Source organism: Palaemon carinicauda, chromosome 3, assembly GCF_036898095.1.
Source record: "Palaemon carinicauda isolate YSFRI2023 chromosome 3, ASM3689809v2, whole genome shotgun sequence".
In the NCBI taxonomy this organism is placed as follows: domain Eukaryota; kingdom Metazoa; phylum Arthropoda; class Malacostraca; order Decapoda; family Palaemonidae; genus Palaemon; species Palaemon carinicauda.
In genome coordinates this window covers 178,881,815-178,906,536 of record NC_090727.1, presented here as the reverse complement: position 1 = coordinate 178,906,536, position 24,722 = coordinate 178,881,815, and the positions used below count along the sequence as shown (strand labels likewise).

Below are 24,722 nucleotides of genomic sequence, written 5' to 3'. Positions count from 1 at the left end.
GAAATATTCAAAATCCCTCAAGGAGAATTAGATTTACATTCTCACTGATACAGTAGAATATTGACATTTGTAAGAGTGTCATGACGAGAATGAACTCAACCAGGAAAGAGCAAAATAATGACTGAATTATCATGGGCACTTAGAGTAAGATAGAATTTCGTGAGCACAAAAGTTTACAGCTACAATGAACCTTATCGAAGATTGCTGGAAAGATAATCCTGACTTAGGTCCTGAAGAATAGGGAGAAGCTGAGTCGTGCAGTCAGACAACTTACAAATAATATATATATATATATATATATATATATATATATATATATATATATATATGTATATATATATATATATATATATGTATATATGTATATATATATATATATATATATATATATATAAATATAATTAATCAAAACAATCATGTTTTACTCTCATACTTACTAATACACATGTGATGGTTGGTATATGATTAGGTATAATTTTAGCTTATATTCATTAATATGCGGCATGTATGTTCAATATTTTCAACGTACAATGTAAAGCTATTATGGAACAAACACACATACATATATGTATATATATATATATATATATATATATATATATATATATATATATATATATATTTATATATATATATATATATATATATATATATATATATATATATATATATATATATATATATGCATATATATATATATATATATATATATATATATATATATATATATATATATATATATATATATATATATATATATATTTATATATATATAAAATATATATATATATATATATATATATATATTATATATATATATATATATATATATATATATATATATATATATATATATATATATATATATATATATATATATATATATATATGGTGTCAGGCAAATTTCTCGAAACCAATTGCACGAAGGTAAATTTCTCGAATTCAATTGACCGAAAAAAAATTCTCGAACTATCATTTTCTCGAATGTCAATTACTCGAAAACAAACAAGTAAATTTCTCGAAAACAATCGAAAGTATTCCATAAGCGCCAAAGACCAATTTATAAAGAGGCCATTAGCATTCTAAACGCTTCTCATTTAAAAACACTTCTGTTTACAAAATTCTGAATTTAATTTTTCCTATAATATTTTTTCCAGTAGTCTCAGCCCATCAAGATGGAAGTAACGTATGTCGAGAGTGAAAAAGGAAGGAAGAAATTGTGTTTAAATGGATATTTATATATCAAGGACAAAGGAGTAAATAACAAAATTTATTGGAAATGTGAAATGTGCAAGAAATTTAAATGTTCTGCTCGTGCTATCACTATCGATGATAATATAGAAAAAGAGAGTGGTGACCATAATCATGCAGGAGACGGTGCTAAAGTCGAAGCTGCCAGAGTCCAAGAAAAAGTGAGAGAGGATGCATTGAATAGTAGGGATACACCCCATTATATAGTGTCTTGTGCTTCAATGGGGGTAAGTGGGGCTGTTGCGCTGAAACTGCCATCAATATCAAATATTAAGAGGAATATACGAAATATACGAGCTAAGAAAAATTATGTCCCTGCTTTGCCCGATTGCCAAGAAGATCTTATCATCCCGGAAGATTTTACCAAAACTCACAAAGGAGAACTGTTTCTTATGTATGACTCGGGTCCCACAAATGATCGTATATTGATTTTTTCAACACAGAGAAACCTCGATTTACTAGCACGTTCAGAGAACTGGTTCGCTGATGGTACTTTTAAGACGGTACCTTCAATTTTTTTTCAGTTGTATACAATACATGGTGTGCATTCAGGAAGTATCATACCCCTCGTTTATGCACTATTACCGAACAAAACTCAAGAGACCTACAAAAGATTCCTGCAGATTGTAAAAGAAAAAATCCCAACATTTGAGCCAGCCACAATAATGATTGACTTTGAATTGGCCATGATTAGAGCTATAGAGCATGAATTTCCAAGGACAAAATGCCGTGGCTGCTTTTTTCATTTTTGTAAATCTATTTATCGAAAAATTCAAGAAAATGGCTTCAAAGTACGGTACGACACCGATGCTGAATTTGCTATTCAGATTCGCCTGTTATCTGCGTAAGCGTTTGTACCAGTGTTCAAGGTCGAAGAAACATTTGAATATTTAATTGAAAATGAAGTTTTCCCCGCTGAACTTCAAAGTGTGGTTGACTCTTTTGAAGATACATGGATCGGGCGGCCGCATAGAAATAACCGTAGACGTGCTCCTTTCTTTAAACATGAATTATGGAACTGTTTTGATTATGCTATGGAAGAAATGCCCAAGACAAACAATGCGGTCGAAGGCTGGCATTACGGCTTCGAACAGCAATTAAGTGCTTGTCATCCATCCATCTGGAAATTTATACAAGGATTACAACGAGAACAAAGTCTACAGGAGTTACGAATTGAACAATATTTGGGAGGTGTTGGTATCCCTGTAAGCAAAAAGAAGTATCGTGACTGTGCAAAAAGGTTGCAAACTATTGTAATGAATTATGACGAAGAGAGGCCTGTAGAAGAATATCTACGAAGTGTAGCATACAACATTTCATTTTGATTGATTAAATTTTAATCTTTATTTTTTTAACTATTCTTACCTATTTTGATTGCAACATACAATAAAATTATAACCTTTGTATTTTTTTCATTCCTTCGTTTACAATAAATTTTTAACCTTAGTGTTGGTCAACCCAAAGGGATATATTTTTCCTTTAAATTCATGAAAATTTTTCCCATCAATTTTCTCGACAAAATAGATATCATTTTTCGAGAAATATGGGATTCGAGAAAATGATAGTTCGAGAAATTATTTTTCGAGCAATTGGGTTCGAGAATTTGACTTTCGAGAAATTGCATTCGAGAAATTTACCTAAAACCATATATATATATATATATATATATATATATATATATATATATATATATATATATATATATATATATTATGTATATGTACTGTACACACACACATATGTATATATATATATATATATATATATGTATATATATATATATATATATATATATATATATATATATATGTGTGTGTGTGTGTGTGTGTATATACACACACATATATATATATATATATATATATATATATATATATATATATATCTATATATATATATATTCATATATATGTATATATAATTTATGAGTGTATATATAACAAAAATATATAATACTCATACATAACATGACGTGACGTCCTATTAAAACAATCCACTGTCTGTAGTTGTTATTGTAAAGGGTGTGTACGCATTGCTATGATTATATATATGTATATATGTATGTATATATATATATATATATATATATATATATATATATATATATATATACATACATATATATATATATATATATATATATATATATATATATATATATGTATGTATCTATGTATATGTTACCTTTGGACAGTGAAGCACACATATTTTGGATCGTGTGAATGGTAATAAGTACTGTGTGGTGATATTAGACGAACTCTTTTTGTATGTGGTTGATTCTCCATTATAAAGGAGTTCCATAGGCAAGTGCATGAAAAGGTTTCTGAAGCGTGCTAAGTTGAGGTAGGGTAGATAAATATAGTGTGTGTATATAATAAATACTTATACAGTATATATATATATATATATATATATATATATATATATATATATTTATATATATATGTATGCTTATATATATGCATATATATATAAATATATATATATATATATGTATATATATATATATCGTGTATTTAGTACACTTTCTGATGTATAGCCTACTGTGTATGGTATATATTATGTGTGAATATATATATATATATATATATATATATATATATATATATATATATATATATATATATGTATATATATATATGTATATATATATATATATATATGCATATATATATGTGTGTGTGTGTGTGTTTGTATTCATGTACACACTCACACACACACATATATATAAATATATATATATATATATATATATATATATATATATGTATATATATATATATATATATATATATATAATGTTCAGTATTTATGTGAAAATATTTATATAGTACACTTGCTAATGTATAGCCTACTGTGTATGGTATAGATCATGTATGAATACATATATATATATATATATATATATATATATATATATATATATATATATATATATATATATATATACATATATATATATATATATTTATATATAGTTATATAATGTTCAGTATTTATGTGAAAATATTTAATACTATTTGTATAGGTATATTTATGAAATCTTATTCCTCTAGAAAAATTTATTCGAATGGCCTTTTCGTTGTAAATATACGTATGTTTGCAAATTTATGTATTATATATATATATATATATATATATATATATATATTTATTTATTTATTTATTTATTATGTATGTATATATGTATGTGTTTTTATGTGCATATGTGTGTTTTTTATGTTTGCACATTAATTTATGTGGCCTTCATAGTTTACAGTACTACATTTTATTCCTTGTTGTTGAACCTTTGTTTGATCTTTTCTTGTTTTTTTTATGTGAGAACTATCTGAGTTGCTTCCTTTTAGAAGAATTTTCAAATAAAGTTCGTATTGTTTAGCTAATTTTCAAGGTAATGTTCCTAGATGGTTCATTGGTTGTAGTAGAACTTTTTCAGCCGTGTGCGATTAGAATGCAATTGATCGTTACGATTTTCTCATAGAACACGAGGAGTTTTAATATGAAAAGTTTATTTCATATGAGTGAAGTGTGATGTACCAGTGCAAAACGGTTGGACAGAAATACGTCGACAATAGCATCTGTGGTGCAAGATTCACCAGTCTCGAGTCTTTAAGTGTTCTTGTCATGTATCTTGGTTTTTGTGTTCGTTTCTCTTGTCTGCATTTTTGCCCCTAGAATTATCTTAAGTAGGCTATACCCACCTTAAAAATTTATTTCATCCTTTGAGTCTGGGTTATTTACAAGCTCATAATGTTTTGTGGAAGGAAGGGCAGTAACGAAGGGCCAAATTCAGTCCAAGGCATCTTGTTTTAATTGAGGCTTAAGACCACTATGTAACTGGTGTTATGTTGAAGCAAAGGGAGGGTTAGGCCTTTATGCAACTGAATCGTAGGAGAGAACACTGACTTGTGTTATATAGCCTCATTAAACCTCTTGAAACACGTTTGCAGTAAATTATCTAATGGGGTTGACATAACATCTTTTCCCTTGTCCATTTCCATTGATGTGATTATTTGGCTTTACTCTAATGCCTACAGTGTTTCCTTACCTTTGTCTACATTCAGGAAAGTTTAATCTCCTGTATCCTTTGTGACTTTAGCTAACTTACTGTCAGTCAGTCCTCCATGTCCTTATCACTTTTAATTTTGATATCTGATAGTGTATGCTCTCTAGTCGATTCATATTCTCTCATCATCTACTAACTCTGATCTCGATATAATTCTTGAATATCCAAGATCTTCGCCAAAAAAGACAACTTTGAAATAATTGCTACTGTTCCATCCGAATCGCCTGTTGATACATTATGAGAAATCCAATATCTCCAAAGCTATCAGAGTTTCAGGTTTGTGGGCAATATTGTACTTACGAAAGTACAGTATTATAAATGTTTTTCTTCATCTTGGTTGTTCAAGCTTCACATTAATTCTATTTTCCTTTTTTTTATAGTTATTTCTTTTGATTTCTACGGAATTTAAACTGTGACACGACAGAATCAAAGGCGGTTTTACTAATCTGTAACCCTGCTGTAAACTTTTTTTCCGTATTACAAGATACACCCCCTTTATTTACATACTATTTCAGTCCTTTTCTAAATTGCTGATGGAAGGAGCCTCCTCCTTCCAGGCATCCATACGAGATAATTCAATGTACCTATGTGTTATTGGAGAATGTGTCTCCTCCCAGTTATCCATGTAACACAATTTCAGTCATGGTTTTATGAACCGAGATGGAGAGTCTGCTTCTAAGTAAACATACATTGCCATATGATTGATTTCTTTTTGTGAGATGATGGAGCAAGGCTTTGCTTATCCAACGAGTTTGAAGGTTTAAATGTCGCACAAGCTAGGACCAAGGAGAGTCAAGCAATGACTGCTGACGACTCAACACGTAGACGTATAAGCTCCCCCAAACCTCCCATCCTTAGCTCACAAGGATGTTGAGGTTGCAGAGACTAAAGAAACTAATGAGTTTTAGCCGGACTCGAGCCCCAATCCGGCGAGCACCAGGTAAGAACATTTCCAATAAATCACCAAAACCTGCAATGCAATTCCAGTCACTGTTTTTGTGACATATTGGGGAGTGTCTCTTCATAGGCATCTATGCAACGTTATGGCAGTAAATTTTAGGCTGAGCTGGTAGAGGTAATTTCCCCTTTCTTCTAAGAATAAACACGCTTTCATTCACACCACCGATGATCTAATGAAGGGTCTTCCATCGTCCAGTCTGTCCCTTTAACATAATCTCAGTTTCTTTCTGACGAATTAGAGATATTTTCACTCTCCTTTGTGTTCTAGTAATATTATTTGTTCTGATGAGCTGATGAGACAGTCTTTCTTCCTCTTTGTCGTCAATGTTACACCACAGCCATAAGGCTTGTGCAGAATAGCAATCGCTTTGGATTTCTCACGTTTATGAAGATACACCTCTCCAACTTTCAACCATTTCTTATTTGTTAGAAATTTCTGTGTTTGATGAGGTAGATTCTTATTCATTAGTTTTCACAAATGAGCTCTGTAAAATTCTGTATCTCACTAGATAGGCTATTCATGAGCTCTTATTACGACTGATATTATTCAATTTCAGTCACTATACTTTTGGCTCTATTTCTACTTTTTGAATGAATGTCAAGTCACTTTTAACTCCTTTAGCTAGAGGGGGTTCTATGTTTCCTTTGAACTCACAATTTCAGGTTGAGATATTTGAAGGGCTGTCCTTTACAAAGATTTTGTCCCATATACGTTTTGTCTTACGATGGACGTGTTGTGTTACGATGGATATTATCGTTTATTCTTGCAATCCCGTTTCAAAATGGTCGTATTTTGGCATGAAAATCGTTATGCTATGTGTAGCGTGTCACATACTTTTCGTATCTGTCTCGTTCCGCCCTTATATTGGTACTTGGTTGTTCGCTACCTTCTAAAGCCAAAAGCATGTTGATTGTTAAATTAGGGTTTCGTAAATTTCACCTTTAATAAATTCTTTGGTAGATTTATTTTTTGAACTTGGAACAATAATGTAATTCATTAATGAGGTAACCTACTGTATATACTTCAGAAAATGTCATGAGAAGTTTGGGCATGGTGGCTGACAAGTATAGTTGGTGGTTATATATGTTTTAAAATAATTGTGCTTTGGGGAGCAATCCTAAACAATTGTTTCACGAGGCCTTTAACAAATAAATCTTGGGGTCATATAAACGGTTTCTCCAAGTTGATTGATAGGTTGTAGATATTTCCTTGATAGCATACAAACATTCCTGGAGGTAATAGAACAATATTCTATTTTAGGTGATAGCCAAGTTTAAGTGTTTTAATGATAATAGACCAGTATATCTTTACACCGCAAATGAGCATTTTTTCTTGGGAGTTGTTCTTTCAATTTCTTGAGATCAAACCAATGTTTTTAATATCGAAAACATTAATGTACTTTGAGGTGGACAAGACAATTATCTTATGTGCTGATAAAGTATAGCCTAATCTCTTGGGATCTTAGGGAAGTAGGCTTTTAATTTAGACTTCAATTTATATATAAATGGCTCTTGAGGTCATACGCATATATTTCACGAATTAACAGACAAGTATTTTTGTGACCATAAAGCATTATTTAATAACCTAGAAGACAAATATTTCTAAATGATAAGGGCAAAGATTTCTTAGAGTATATAGAAAAGTATTTTTGTTGCCGAAAGGTAGTATTTCATAAATTGAAATACTGGTATTTTTTTTTTTAGGTCACACAAAGGCAAGTACTTGTGATCTAGAAGAATATTTCCTGATAACATAAAGTCATTTTAAAATCACGATTATACAAGTATACCTGTGGAAAGTAAAGATGAAAATATACTAAGGGTACCATGATAAATTGTATGGTTACTCTTGGACTGCTTTATTTACTGTAAAGCAAAAAATATTTCGTTATTGTTGCCTAGCAATCTACCATAGAGTTACGGCGCACAATTGACTGGTAGGATGCAAGGGCAAACAATAATTGAACTTATAGACTCGTAAGCTGTTTCTATGATAACCCTGTTAAGTGGATCCAAGAAACTATGTTGATTATCACAACTTTGTATGTGTTCTTCGATTATATATTTTGTGTGTGTATATATATATATATATATATATATATATATATATATATATATATATATATATATATATATATATATATATATAGCTTGCTGATTTATTTGTTTTGTGTTTTCTATTTATGTAATTGTAATTCCATCATGGTTGAAACAGCTGAATTCCATTTAACTCTTGCGCTGCTTTTGTTTTGGATTTTCATATATTTTTGCTTCCCTTGTTGTTTCTCAGTGTATGTGTGTGTGTGCAGATGTACGTGTGTGAGTGAGGGACGTTACATCCGTGCAGCTGTTAAAAAAAACTATGTTCGTGCACGAGTCTGGGGTTTACCGTACTTGGGTCTGGCGTTGTTCGCTGGTCTGGGGCACGGTCACACGTACCTCCGTCTGGCATAGACGTGCCCTGTCCACTTTTGCCACGTCCGCACAGACGCTTAGTCGTGGAACAGCCAGAGCGTTCTTGTCCCCTTGCTTCTCCTTCCCCTCTTTACCTGTAAATGACATATGGTGAGTTGAGGTGGTGATGTGTCACGCATATTTTAGTATGCTCGTAACATGGAGTCCATTCAAAGTGTGGCAATTTCTATAATTTCCATGAGTGCAGCACTGCTAGTTTGACCACCAATTATCTTATTTGCGGCTCCCTACCTGGCCATTAACCTGATAATTAGTGTTCATACTGGCAGTGCTGCACTCATGGAATCTCCAGAACCTGTCACACCTTGAATGGACTTTGTGCTATGAACACTATTTTAATTTTTTTTTTGTTTTTGCTATTCTCCATATTAGAGGGAGAGAGACCTTGGGCTTAGAGCATTCTATTTCTCCAATTTGTGTTGCAGATTCATCATCTTCATGATCATTGATTGCATAATTTAGTATTAATAATGATAATGAAAATAATGTCAATAATTATGATTAGAGATAAGTATGTCAGTGATGAGGAGGTTGCACATTAATGAACATCGGCTACCTTGCTTAGATAGGTAACTATTTTGACTAACTTGTAATGACAGCTAACAAAATTAGACCAGTCAATTTATTTGCTATCCTTGTCCAATATCTGTCACTTTTTTTTTCTACTAACAAGTATTTTATGTAAAATGTTACACAGTACTATATATCAGACATTGCAGTTTTGCAATATCTAATTTTAAACATTATAGTTAAGTTTTATGTGATATTAGATGTACAGTTACAGAATACTGGTAATAGCCATTTCCCCTACCCTATAAATGGAATTGGCCATTACTCAAAACCAGAATAATCAATGAAATCCTGTCCATAGACGGGCGTTTTGTTTCGGTTGACAAAAATGTTACTGAGGTGTATAAAGTAACATTGTAATGGAAATTATTTGAGCAAAAGGCATAGCCTGTTCTCGTAATGTTCATTGGTGGATGTTGTTTTATTTACAATTACCTTGTTTTAAGATGCATTGTTAATGTTTGATTATTCTTCAAAATGACTGCACAAACTAATTTGACATGTACCAATTTTCTTATTTCCATTCTAAGAATACTTTCTACTAATAATTATGTCTTGATTTATTAGCTTTTGTCAGACCCAAAAACAAACCTTAATTTCATAAATAAAGTCACGTATGTGCATTATAGACAAAAGGTAGAAGCCACAATTGCTTTGTATCACACCATACAATACTTCATAACATCTGTAGCTTACTGAATATTCTAAATGGAAAGAAGTCAAAAGGCTTTTCATATATTCAAACCTGAGCAGTCTTGTGAAGAGGCCCATTTCTTTTTGTCTTCAACAGAGAGTCTGTCGTGTTTTTTAATAGACCGACCCCACCCTGCTGTAAGTGTTCCTAGTCTTGAGAAGGCTCTCATCACTATCGGGGAGTTGGGTACACTCTTCGGTCGAGGGGTCTCGATGTCTGGTACCTGGAAGAAAAAGAAGAGTAAGAGTGTGAGGGGAGGGGGAATTGCTTCTAGTATCAAGAAGGCACTTGTGGTTGTTGGGAAGTTGGTATTCTTTTGGGCCGAGTCAGAGATGCTTTCAATCTTGAGAAAAAGTCACATACTGTATCATTGTTCGTGGTTTTGGTATACTCTTGAGCCGAGGGGTATTGATGTTTTTCATCTGGATGAAAAAGAAGAGTAACGAGGAGGAATTATTTCAGAAGCCACTCGTTACTGTCAAAGTTAGGTACACTCTTGAACCAAAGGATCTTAATATCTGGCACCTGGAAGCGAAAAAAGAATAAGGAGGAGAAATTGCTTTCAGACTTAAGAAAGTACTCGTCACTGCCAGGGATATTGGTACACTCTTGGGTCGAGGGGTTTCGATGTCCGACACCTGGAAGAAAAGAAAGAGTAGGGTGGGGGAATTGCTTTCAATCTTATGAAGAAAGTACTCGTCAGTGTTAGGGAGGTAGGTACACACTTGGGTCGAGGTGTCTAGATGATATCTGACACCTTAGAGAGAAAGAAGTGTGTGTGTAGATTGCCTTGCCTTATGCAAGACACCGGCTCTTGCGTTGGCAGCCAGTAAGTTAAAGAAGAGTAAGGAGGGGGAATTGCTACCAGTTGTAAGTAGTTGCTCATCACTGTCGGATCTTGGGTAAACTCTTAGGCTGAGGGGTCACAATGTTTGACGCCAGGAAGAAAAAAAAAAGTGAAGTAGGGGAATTGCTTCCCGTCTTTTAAGAAGTCATTCATCACTGTTGGGAGGGGGGGGGGGGCGTTACACTCTAGGGACGAGGAATCGTGATGCCTTGTACCTAGAAGGAAAGGAAGAATAACAATGGGTAATTGCTTTCATTCTTAAGATGATGATGCTCGTCACTGTCGGGGTGTAAAGTGCACTTTCAGGCTGAGGGGCTCGATGTCTGATATCTAGAATATAAAAGAAGAGGATATAGGGGAATTTTTTCTAGTCTGAAAAGGAATGCATTTGCTGCTGTCTGGGAGTTGAGTACATTGTTGGGTCGAGGGGACTCGATGTCTGCCACTTGGAAGAAGAGAAAGAGTAAGGAGGGTGCCTTGCTTGCTTACAAGTAAAGCACTTGTCACTGCGGGGTAGTTGGCTACACTCTTGGGCTACTGGGCCTTGATGTCTGGTACCAGAAAGAAAAAGAAGAGTAAAGGGTGAGGAGATGATTCTACTTTTAAGCCAAAGAGTTTGGGGAGTTTGGGATGTGAGGTCTGAATGCCTGGTACCTGGAAGAAAAAGAAGAGTTAGGTGGGAAATTGCTTCCAGTCTGAAGAAGTCACTCGTCACTGTTGGGGAGCTAGGTACAATTTAGGATGAAGGGTCTCGATGTATGATACCTGGAAAAAAAATAGACTGAGGAGAGGGGATTACTCCCAGTCTTAAGAAGTCACTCGTCACTGTGGGGAGTTGGGTACATTTTGGGGCGAAGGGTCTCAATGCCTGATACCTGGAAGAAGGAGAGAAAGGAGAGCAAATTGCGTCCAGTCTTAAAATGAAGGTTCACTTTCGGGCCGTGAGGTTTCGATGCCTGGTACCTGGAAGAAAAAGAAGAGTTAGGAGGGAAATTGCTTCCAGTTTTAAGAAGCCACTCGTCACTGATGGGGAGCTAGGTACATCTTGGGACTTGATTTTCTTTTAAGGAAATTTAAGGCTACACATATTGGCTATGGGATTACTTTCAAGGAAATTTGAGATTGCACTGTTTGCCTATTGGATTACTTTCAAGGAAATTTGAGATTGCACTGTTTGCCTATTGGATTACTTTTAAGAAAATTTGAGGCTACACAGTTTGCCTATTGCATTACTTTTAAGGAAATGTAAGGCTACACAGTTTGCTTATTGAATTACTTGTAAGGAAATTTGAGGCTAAATATTTTGCTTATTGGATTACTTATAAAGAAATTTGAGATTACACATTTTTCATTTTGGATTACTTTTAAGGAAATTTGAGGCTACATATTTTGCTTATTGGATAACTTTTAAAGAAATTTGAGATTTCACGTTTTGCCTATTGGATTACTTTTAAGGAAATTTGAGGCTACGCAGTTTGCCTATTGGGGTACTTTTAATGACATGTAAGGCTACACAGTTGGTCTATTGAATTACTTCTAAGGAAATTTGAGGCTACACATATTGCCTAGTTGAATACTTTTAAGAAATTTGAGATTGCATAGTTTGCCAATTGGATTACTTTTAAGGAAATTTGAGGCTACACAGTTTGCCAACTAGTTTTCTTGTAAGGAAATTTACTTGTAGGTGTGTATGTATAATAAATTTACCTACAAATTAACTTGTAAGGAAATTCAAATCCTCAACTGTAAGCCTTCTGGGTTTACTTGTAAGGAAATTTAAGCTAGCAAAGTTTGCCATCAGAAATTTGAGGTCTGTAAGTTTAATTCTTAAAGCTTTGAATATTATTATTTTTCTCATGGAGTTGTTCAGCTTTATAGTTTTCATGTAGAAGATAGAATCTTAGGTGTGATTGTTGAAAATTTGGGTGTGAAGAGTTTACCCATAGAAAATTTTGCCTGGACGGTTTACCTTCAGAAATTGAATTCTGAACAGTTTGATTTTCTACTTGGACAGCGTACAAGTAGAAAATTTGATTAATTACTTGAAATGTATACCTAAGAACTTTTCCATTAAGAAATTCGAGCCATTAAGATGGAACGCCGATAATTCACCTTCTGCATATTGAACCTTGACCACATTTTTTTAATGCTGGAAATCTGAAGCTAGCCAGTTTCCCGTATGTGAATTTTATCCAGTTCTACTTACCTGTAGGAAGTTTGAGCTCTTGGGTTTGTGTGAAGGGGAATGGAGTGTAGGAACAGCTCGAGCCAGGATGTCAGCCACCGAAACCTGCGGCGACCCAAATCCCGTACTGAACCCGTATAACATCTCCTGGAACACCCTAGGAGAAAGGAAAGGAAAATCCTAAGGTTAAGATATGCCTACCTTGGCACTGTTGATATGGAATTTGTTATGGAACTCTTGATGATCCTGCATATGTTATTGGTTTTGTTTTGTACTTATATAATCTGGGAGTTATATAGGTTTTCTTTTTCAACCATTTCAAAAGCAACTGGAATAACCATACGGATTCGCTATGGTTCACAGTATCAAGGTTTGTTTTTCTTTTAAAAAGAAAACTCTAATTTAATCTATCTCTAAACAAATTTAATTGAATTTTAATAATCTTTCTCAATGCCTTCACCCATGTGTGATCTCTTTATGGTGAGATGGCAGTACCATTTTCATTTCCTAACTAGTATTGAAATTTAATCTTTTTTGTACATAGTAGGTACATATTATTTTATGTAGGTTTAGTGTTCTTGTTATCAACTTGTATGCCGAGCACTGATGAGAATATTAGATCTAGCGTTAGTTACTGTGGACCAAAATTATAATATCGGGATTATAATAAATTATATTCGAAGAATGATAAGCTTAGCATCAAGTTTCATAGATGTTTACAGTTTTTACATTATCCAATGTAGATGATTTAGAGTTGTTATCACTGTTCTTCTTTTTATTATAATTTCTGCTATGTAGATGGTTTGACATGTGCTAAATTTCTTGGAAGTGACGTTATTGTAGACACAGCAGTTGAGCCCTGGTTGCTTTGTATAACTCTCTCTCTCTCTCTCTCTCTCTCTCTCTCTCTCTCTCTCTCTCTCTCTCTCTCTCTCCCCACAAAGTTATCTCGTTAAATGGTAAAGATCGTATTATCATGCTCTCACCTGCTTCGTACACCAAGTATAGCCCTGACGCCATAGAGCTTGAATTTTTCCTTTCCGGCCCCGACCAGGAAGGTAACATCGTACAGCATGTTGTTGAACTGGTTTTCGCTGTTGTGGAAGGCACGTGTGAAGTCCTTGGCGAGCTGGTCATGGCCCTCGAATAAGTCCCGCACTGAGTCCAGCAGTGGTGAGGAAGGACGCATGTGGCCAATGGGTCGCCAAGAACCCCGTCTGCAGAAACAAGGAAAATATGAATTTAGTAGATTTTGTTTGGAAACCTGGGGAAATATGGCTTTAGGGGATTTTGTTTGAAATAGTGGAAAATGTGGCTTATTGGGCTTTTTAGAAACAGGAAAAATGTGACTGTAGGGGATTTTCTTTGGAAACAGGGGAGAATGGGGCTTTATGAAGGTTTTGTTTGGAAATGAGAAAATGTGGCTTATGCAGGTGTTGTTTGGAAACCTGGAAATATGGCTCTATGGAATTTTGTTTGGAAACAAAAATTGTGGCTTTTAGAGATTTTTATTTTTTTGGAAACAGGAAAAAGTGACTTAAGGGGATTTTGTTTGGAAACGGGAAAATTTAGCTTCTGGAGATGTTTTTTTTTAAACAGGAAAAATGTGGCTTTAAAGGATTTTGTTTGGAAACAGGGAAGTATGGTTTTAGGGTATTTTGTTTTTAAACAGGAAAATGTGGCTTTAAAGGATTTGTTTGGAAACAGGGAAATATTGTTTTAGGGGAGTTTGTTTAGAAACAGAGGAAAATGTGGTCTATGGTGATTGATTTTTGAAACAAGAAATATGTGGCTTTAGAGGATTTTTTTTGTGTGTACGTATGAAACTAGAGGGTTTCTGAAGAGAAGCCAAATGACTTATGTTGGAAACACAGGTGTGTATTAGGTTAATTTATGGGCTTATAAGAGACGAGCATAACGGATGCAGGCTGGAGATGGTTTATGAAGAGGAACAAGGTTTCTAGAGTAAAAAGGTTTCATATGGTTTATAGATGGTTTAACAAGAAAAACAAGAAATAGACAATAAGACATAGTGAGCATAAGGAAAATAATTAGACTTATGAAGGAAAGGCTGATTTTTTCGAGGAGCAAACCTTATAATGAAACCAGGATAATGTTTGAGATTGATGTTTTAACGTATTCAATATGTATTTTGTAATCATTTGAATTTGAAGAAATGTAAATCGTGATTTAAATATTTGGGTATTAGATAAGTCCTGAACAATTTACTAGATATGTAAAGGGAGTTGGTATTCTTGAAATTATAAATTTCCTTAGTTTTTAATTTTTGAATGATATAAGATCGACTTGATTTAAAAAAACTGAAATTGTAATATAGTTAACCACTCGGAACTGAGAAAAATTTGTATATGTTTCGCAAGTAATTATATTAGATTATAGCTGGTACTTTTATATACTTGTGACCAACTAATAACTATACGAAGTTTGCATTAATAAGGTGGTAGTAACAAAAGTAAGCACATTATGTGGCATCTATCTATCTATTTATCTATCTATCTATCTATATATATATATATATATATATATATATATATATATATATATATATATATATATATATATATATATATATATATATATATATATATATATATATATATATATACACACACACACACACATATATATATATATATATATATATATATATATATATATATATATATATATATATATAATCAAATGCATTATGCGTATGATTACTTCCTATTTCCAATTCCATATTTGTTTGTCATATGGTCTCACATACCTATATGGTTTGGGTATCTGTCCGGTCTCTGCATGGTTCTGCAGATTGTTGACGAGATCCTCCAGCATCTGCGATCTGGTTCGGTCCTGCATGCGAGCGAATTTTGGAGCGGAGTAGGACGCCCGTTCCCCATTCACGATCTTCGTCAGCAGCCACTCGCGGAACATAGGTCCCTTCTCGAAGCAGCTCTGCTCCCACAAGTAAGGCTTGTAGGCGCCCACTTCATCCCGCGACACCACTGCCACCTGGGAGGAGGGGAGCGGCCGGGGAAGAAAATATAGTGTTGATCAAATATGGTTTAGAAAATCTTGACAGGTCTCTTGTTTTAAAGCAAAGGCTTATCAAGTAGAAAAGGAAAAGCCACAGACCTTCCTGTGAAAGTATTTAATTCTTGGTGTTCTGCACCTTACAGTTCAACAACATATCGGCTATACCACCTACTACTAACCCTCTGCAATCGGCTAAAATGAGTATCTAGACTTACTGGCATATTGCATGGTTAATGTTTGCTAGTTTCATTAAATGCTACTAGCTGACTTCCCTCCAGTTCACTTAACTCTCAATCACTATTAGCATTTGGTTTAGCATACAAAATTCGGTCGAGGCTAGTAGCCTCATCTTAAGAAATTTCTCAGCAACTCCAAGTATGTCTCTTCAGCTAACCCACATATATATATATATATATATATATATATATATATATATATATATATATATATATATATATATATATATATATTTGACCAATGTCTGCACCCATAACACCGTTACCTCGTATCTGGTAGGTTTGAATTTGATCCTTGGACTCGTCCTGACAACTATGAAAGTGTGAAGGAAATGTGACTTGATGCAGGCCGGTGAGAATGGAGTGTTGTCAGCCTCCAGGAACACCACGCAGACGATGTCGTTTCCAATGTGTCGTTTTCTTTGAAGCTGGAAGAAAACGAGAAATGGTTGTTAACACTTGCCCTACTGTGCTGATTGACTCGAGGGAAAATATTGTTATTATAATGATCAAACGTCTTTCATGTGTATTAAAAGTTACATATCTTAGGACAGACATTAAGTGTTCCCCCAGGGCATGAGACCAAAATTAAAAGAAGGATAAGCATGGAGAGCTTTTGGTAAATAAAATGAGATTATAAAAAGTAAAATGCCACTTAATCAGATGGTCGTACCAGTATTAACTTATGCATCAGGAACTCGGAGCCTTACTAAAACCTAAGAACATAAGGTAGTTACGACTCTAAGAGCTATGGAAAGAAAATGATGGGATTAACACTTAGAGATACAAAAACAGCAACATGGATAGAAGAGCAAACTAAAGTAAAGGATTTTCAAACAATATGTAAGAATAAGAAATGTACATGGGCATGTCATATAATGAGAATGACAGATAATAGATAGACATTGAGAATAACTGAATGGGTTTCTAGCGATTGCAAAAGAAGAAGGGGAAGGAAGAAAGGGGGATGGATTGCGGGTGTGGCCTGTGTTAAAAACACCGTAAAACAGTTTCAAGTGAAAGGACATGTCTAAGGCCTTTGTTCTGCACACACACACACACACACACACACACACACACATATATATATATATATATATATATATATATATATATATATATATATATATATATATATATAATATTTTATATACAGTAGTGATGGATTTTAAAATGGAAGGTAGAAAACCCAAGAAGAGAAGTAGGAGATGTAGAATTAAGCTTTAGAACCTTAAAGGAGAAAGGGGAGGGCAATTTAAGAGGAATGTGAGAGAGAGAGAGAGAGATGACTGGAAAGGTTGAACTTAGATAGTGGGCAGGATAACAGAGTGGAAAATATCTGGATGGGTATGAAAGAAATATGTGTAGGGAAATCAGAGGAATTAGTTGGAAGAACCAGTGAATATGGTGTCGAAAGGAGAAAATTTGTGGTGGGACAGAGAGGTGTAAGAGTCAGTTAAAAGAAAATCGAAGGCAATTAAGGGCTGGAAAGTAAGGTATGCACAGGGAGAAGAGGGAAAGTTCAGAGAAGAAGAAAGAGATTCTTGGAGGAAAGTAGGTATAATTATCGGAAGAGCAGTTGAGCAATTAAATGAAAAGCTAGGAGCAAGGGAAGGAGAAAATGATATCTATAAGATTTTAAACTTGAAGAAAAGGCAAAGTCGGGATTAGGTCAACTGGCAGTCATTAGGGATAGAGAAGGAAATGTATTTCATAGGGATGAAGACATTAAGAGGAGATTGGGAGTATATTTTGAAAGTGAGAGAGGAGCTGGGAGAAGCACAAAGCGTGGAGGAGCCAGTGATGGAATTCAGAAGTGAGGCGGACCTTGTGTAAAATGAAAAATGTTAGGCACCAGATCCATTAGAATTTCAAATCGAAATGATCAACGGATACTGAATTTATTAAGAGCAACATAGGGAGAGGAAGTTATGCTGGAACACTGGGAGGAGAGTCTAAGGCCCTGTCCACACTACCGGGCAGTCCCCGACGGGCAAACACTGTTACCATACCCCGTTTCAAGACACAAGGTGGGAGAGTGATCGGCGGGCACAAATGGAGGTGATTAAAGATAGGGAAACCATGGGCAAACAGTGTTTGTCGAACACAATTGTTACCAGGTAACATTATGAAGGAAGCGTTAATGACGTCAATAATGAGCACAAAGTGGTGTGTCGGACAGTGCCTTTGTTCGTAAGAGTCCGAGCTTCAGACACTCCGGAGGCGGAGTGGCACTATGGACAGAGTTCAACTTGTATACCAGATTAACTTTAACTTTTAGAAAATTAGGTATCACGTTCCCTGTAAACATAACTAGTTGTAATTCAGTTGCGGAGGAAAGCTGACTTTGAGATAGAAGAGAGACTCAGTTGCTAATCAAACAGTACTGGCAGAACCCATGCTTATAAAATATCAAAGCAAATGTTTACAAAGAGAAATAATCGTGTAGCATCATTAAATAAAATAACGTCAGAACTTCCGAGAGGTGGAATGACTGTAACTGATTTAGAAGTCGAAAAGAATATGGAATCTAAAATAGGTCATTAAAAGAAGAGCTACGCAAATTGGAAAATTAAAAAAGTCGGAGGCTGGTACAGAAGACATTTGCACAACCAAATTATGGCTTTTTGATATACGAGTATAGCATAACAGAATCTGTTTCAATTATGGACACCTTAGTTTCATTTCCTCTAAGTGTTTGATCGTGAGGAAAATTCGTAATCTCTCTCTCTCTCTCTCTCTCTCTCTCTCTCTCTCTCTCTCTCTCTCTCTCTCTCTCTCTCTCTCTCTCTCTCTCTCTCTCTACGAGAACAGGGGAAACAACTTTTGAACATTTTATCTTTATCACTGAAACAATTTGGATTTAGTTACGAACACATAATCCGAAGTATGACCAGTCTCAAACAGTTATTTCTTGGAATAATATAGGCTATACATTGCACGTTGATAACAATAACATCCTCAGTTCACTGAAGGGCTATTTTAAGTTAGGCATATGTGATTCTTTAAACTTCCAGACGTGCTTCTGGAAAAATGCTTCCTCTCTTAAATGTGTCCTGCTTAGCTATATAAGGTGTTTAGTTATCCAATAAAATGTATAAAGCGTTTGGGCCCATCAGTATAGTTTTTAAAGTCTGATTCATAATCAATTTGAGATTTCTTGAAAATAGATGAATGGCTCCTCTTTTCACTCCGTCTTTGCAACTAGTCCTTCCATGTGCCATTCCATCGTTCTCAAAAGATCAGGAATAATCATGCTGCATAATTTAATTTATTGAATTGTGCTTTAATTTTATGGTGTACTATGGTTATGATGCTCCGTACTTGAAGCTGATAACTACTACTTGATTCTCGAGTACAGATTATAATAACACTGATATAGATAACAGATGCCAGTGGATATCAGCTTCGGACATTTCTTCCAGTCTCTGTCTGGTAAAAGGAGTAGAAAATTAGAAATCCTGGTAGTCAGCTTCATCTGGTACCACTGTTTGTTACCATATCAACTTCCCTCATTTCCACACTTATGACGTCATTCTTTTTTAATTTAGATATGGTAACAGTTTTGTCTAAATTTAAGAAGAAAGGCGATGTCATAGAATGTGGTAACTGTAACTACAGGGGAATTAAACTAACAGAATATGGTTAGAAGGTTTTTGAGAGGGCACTACAATAGATTGGAGATTGAGAGAGATTATAAAGTTCGGGAAACAGTACTATAGATTCTTGAAGGGGTGAGGGACTGTGAATGCCATCCAAATAATAAGCCAGCTATAGGAAAAGGGTCTAGAGGGAAACTAGAGGCTTTTCTGTACTTTTGTAGATCTAGAGATGACTTATGATAGAAAAACAATAGAAGTGATTTTTTGGTGTTTGAAGAAGAGGAAAGTCCCGAAGGTGGTTAGAATGGTAGATATGATGTAAACCCGAATATGGACAAAAGTAATAATAGCTGTTGGGGAAACAGAAACCTTTGAAGACAGTGTTGTATTACACCATGACTCAGCATTAAGCCCATTTTTATTTCGTTTGGTTGTGGATGTGTTAAGTGAAGAGATCAGAAATGAAGAGCTGTGGGAGTTGCTATAGGCAGAGGATTTGGTGATTACTGCTGAAAATGATGATGACTTGCGCAAAAGTGTTGTAGAGTGGTAAGAGACTTTAGAGAGAGGTGGCTTGAGGGTAAATGTGGATAGGACTGAACCTATGGTAAACAATAAGGGAGTAATCACACTAGTGTTAATGTATGAATCGGAAACATGGGCTAAGATGATAAGAGGAAGCAAAGCTGAAAAGAATAGAGAGGAGAATGCTGAGGTGGATTATGGAAATATCACTGCTTGATAAATTGGAAAATTATGGAATATGAAGCATGGCAGCTGCAGTAAAGATTACAGAAGTTATATGAGTGTCACAATTGATGTGGTGTGAGCATGTGATGAGGGTGGATAGTGGGGGAGGGAATGAGGGGAGCTTGGGAAGAATCTGCTAGATGAGGAAGATCGAGAGTGAAACAGAAAAATAGATGATTAGATAAGATGAAGGATGGTATGGAGTGAAGAGGTTTGGTGGAAGAGGATGCCTTTGATAGAAGGCAACCGACCCCGTAATGTTAGGATAACGGTGGAATAGATAAGTACATATATATATTCATTATGTATATATATATATATATATATATATATATATATATATATATATATATATATATATATATATATATATATATATATATATATGTATATATATGAATATACATACATACATACATACATATACACGCACTAAATGTGAGATGACTTTTTTTTCTAAGTAACTGACACATTCAGGCTCTGATTGATAGAGTGAGGATGAACCACCTATTATGAAAATATGCAAAGCATCTGATATTTCACAATTCTACACCGAAAACTCATTAGCATTTCATTAATTACTATACACTTACTGTACCATTCACTTAAATCTTTCATCCAGTCTCTCGCTTCCTAGGCGTGAAGAATTTTATGTATCTACTATATTGTAGTCTGTACTTTCTTGGTATTTCTCTCATGCTTTCTCCCTTTGAACTATTTTTCACTATCCTTTTATTCCCCATTCTTTTGTGACCAAACCTCTTTATGAGACATTTTCACGTTTTGCCTAGTAATAGTTAGGGATGGTGTTGAAGGATTGTACTGGATTGGTAACAGGAAATCAGCTGACACAGGACCCAATCAAGTGGGTCCGGAGCTGACCTAGTGTATGCTGACAACGCTGTCATTAGCAGAACACCACAGGATTTAAAAAGCTTGCTTAACGGAGTATATGAAATATGACATGAAGTTTGGCTCAAAATAAATAGAAGAAAGACGGAGATGATGAGAACGGAATATGCAATGGAAAATGAAATATTGAAAGGAGAAAGGATTAATGAGGTGGAATCATTTAAATTTTTAGGAAATATGGTCTTTAATACAAGATCTTTATAATTTGAGTTTAATGAAAGATTGAAAAAGGCAAATTAGACAATGGCTAGGTTAAGTAAAATATGGAAATCAAATTGCCCGAAATTACATATAAAAATCAGGCTATATATCAGTTTGCTGAGATTGGTATTACTATATGGACATGAGTCGTGATATGACAATGAAACAAACTCCAACAGATTTTGTAGATATGGGAACAAAGCCCTCAGTAGAATATTGGGTTGTTAAATGGCAGGACAGGATTAGAAATGAAACTATAAGAGATTAATTGAGTGCCATATGTGGATGAGATCAGGGTGAGGGGTAGATGGAGATGATTTTGGCATTGTCTTTGCACCCCCCCCCCCCCCAAGAGAGATTTGTTCACCAAACTTTCAAGTGGGCTCCACAAGTTATTAAAAGAGTTGGAAGACCCATGGGTGAGGACTATGAAGCGTGAAGTAGGAAATGAAGAAGGAAGAAGTATTGAAGTAAAAGCTCAAGATAGAGACGACTGGCGAAATCTAACCAAGACCATTTGCATCAATAGGCGTAGGAGATGATGATGATTATGATGATGAATTATATATATTTCACATAATTTCAACTTACTTTATTCTAAAACTGATATAGGAAAAGCCCATTCCAACAACTTACAGCTACTTTATCATTCATACTCATAATGATTGCTTTATTAGGAAAAATAAGTTGTCTCCACAATTATTTTTTGCACTCTGAAATTATGATACCAGAAACACGCCTCTTTCTTTTCAGACCTTAGGAGGGATCTTGGTTGTTACCCATTTTGCGATTCATTTATTAATTTTTCCTACGTTTTGCATTTCCACAAAAGTTCCAATGGGATCATCTATAATACTCCATTATCCCTTCTTACATTATATTGAGTCTCATTCCTGCCTTGTATGTGCAATCATGATAATCTTTATTGAAATTCACTCAGGTTTCTCTTTTAAAAAAAGATTTCAAATAGTTTCACCAGTGTCTGCAGATTCTCCTCACCACCATCACAAATTAAGACAGTGACAAATTTCAGACCCCTATTTTTCTCCTCTAAATATACCTGCACTTGGTAACCTTTCCTCGATTTCGTTTTTCATCATATTATGTGTTCTGATTTTGAATAGCAGTTAAGGTGTTTGTACACCCGCGTGCAACACTAAGTTTAACATCAAAGCAAGTTTAACATCAAACCAACTACCTGTACATCAACATATTTGAATATATGCATTAAAATTCTTTCATATCAAACTTTCTTTACATCGCTACATTTATAGATAAATTTTCAACCCATCCTATTCACTTTTATCCTTCCACCATTTGATATTTCTGTCTTTGTGTATAAGTATATTACCTCTAGCAGACTTTTCCCAACCATTTTCTCTTTCTAAAGTACTTATAATTTCCACCTCTCTCTCTCTCTCTCTCTCTCTCTCTCTCTCTCTCTCTCTCTCTCTCTCTCTCTCTCTCTCTTACCTTTTGGGGATCATGTTTCTCATAAGGCAGCAAGGTAGAAACGTGAAACATGATCTCAATGTTTCTCCAGTGAGCGTACACGCTGTATAGTCCAGTTAGGTCATGCACCGTGTCCAAACCTCCCTTGTATTTGTCGAATCCTGCAACCGAAATAAAAAGTTGACTTATCTGTCATTAAGAACTTGGCATCGCCAAAACGAGGCAGTCGAAATCGAATGGCTGATTCAAAGAATATTTCATTAATAATCATTTGGATGTCTTAGGTCACTGATATACGTATATGTCATTATGTAAACTTTTGGAAATAGTTTAAAAATTCTTATATATACATAAGCACACGTTATGTATGTATGTATGTATATATATATATATATATATATATATATATATATATATATATATGTGTGTGTGTGTGTGTGTGTGTGTGTGTGTGTACATTTTATGTATATATAATATATATATAAAATATATTTATATATATATATAAATATAATATATATACATATATATACACACATATATATATATATAAATATATGTACATATATATATATATATATATATATATATATATTATAAATATATATACATATATATATATATATATATATATATATATATATATATATATATATATATTACAGACAACCCATATATATATATATATATAAATACAGGCAACCGATAAGGATTGATAATGGAAATACATACTTAGGAAGGGTAGTCAGTGTTTTCCCCAAGACATGAAACCGAAATTAAACGGAGGATAAGCAGGTGATGAAGAGTTTTGGTAAACAAAATGAAATTATGGAAAGTTAAACGCCACTTTCTCTAGAAAAAAAAAGAAGTATTTAATCAGATGGTCATACCAGTCTTAACTTATGCACCAGAACTTTGGAGCTTTACTAGAGTCCTAGAACTTGAACTCGTCACAAAGAGTCAATTAGAAAATATTGATGGGCATAACGCCAAGAGACAGAAAAAGAGCAACATAGATACGAGAGCAAACCAAAGTAGAGTTTATTCTAACAACATGTAGCAATAAGAAATGGACATGGGCAGGGCATATAATGAGAATGACATAAGAGATTGACATTAAAGATAAACAGAATGGGTCCCTGGAGATTGCAAAAGAATCCGAAGAAAAGAAGGCGATGGATTGATTAATTAAGAAAAATTTGCGGGAATAGACTGAAGTAGAAAGAATATAAACATATGGGAGTGGAAGGACATGTCTTATGATTCAGTTCTGCAGTGGACTAATAACGGCCGATGATGTTGATAATTATGTATATATATATGTATATATATATATATATAATATATATATATATATATATATATATACATAAATATATATATATATATATATATATATATATAATCTATTGAAAGAAAGTCTAAAAATTATGAGACCCTTTTTTATGAGAAGGAACTTTGAAAATTAATATGGAGAGGCCC

General features: G+C 34.1%; 1 protein-coding gene across 9 annotated transcripts in view; it reads right to left on the bottom strand.

Moving 5' to 3' along the window:
* The window catches only part of rsh (radish), a 207,064-nt gene that overhangs the window by 12,192 nt on the left and 170,150 nt on the right, over positions 1–24,722 (bottom strand). For 7 of the 9 annotated variants that reach the window (XM_068371174.1, XM_068371177.1, XM_068371173.1 and 4 more), the window contains 7 exons: positions 23,262–23,401; positions 16,590–16,751; positions 15,819–16,063; positions 14,035–14,265; positions 13,070–13,205; positions 10,068–10,239; positions 8,672–8,826 (listed from right to left, as the gene is read on the bottom strand). In XM_068371174.1, coding sequence (XP_068227275.1) covers positions 8,672–8,826; positions 10,068–10,239; positions 13,070–13,205; positions 14,035–14,265; positions 15,819–16,063; positions 16,590–16,751; positions 23,262–23,401 — 1,241 coding nt within the window. The remainder of the gene's footprint in view (positions 1–8,671; positions 8,827–10,067; positions 10,240–13,069; positions 13,206–14,034; positions 14,266–15,818; positions 16,064–16,589; positions 16,752–23,261; positions 23,402–24,722) is intronic. The other 2 variants (XM_068371178.1, XM_068371181.1) reach the window with 1 other exon arrangement.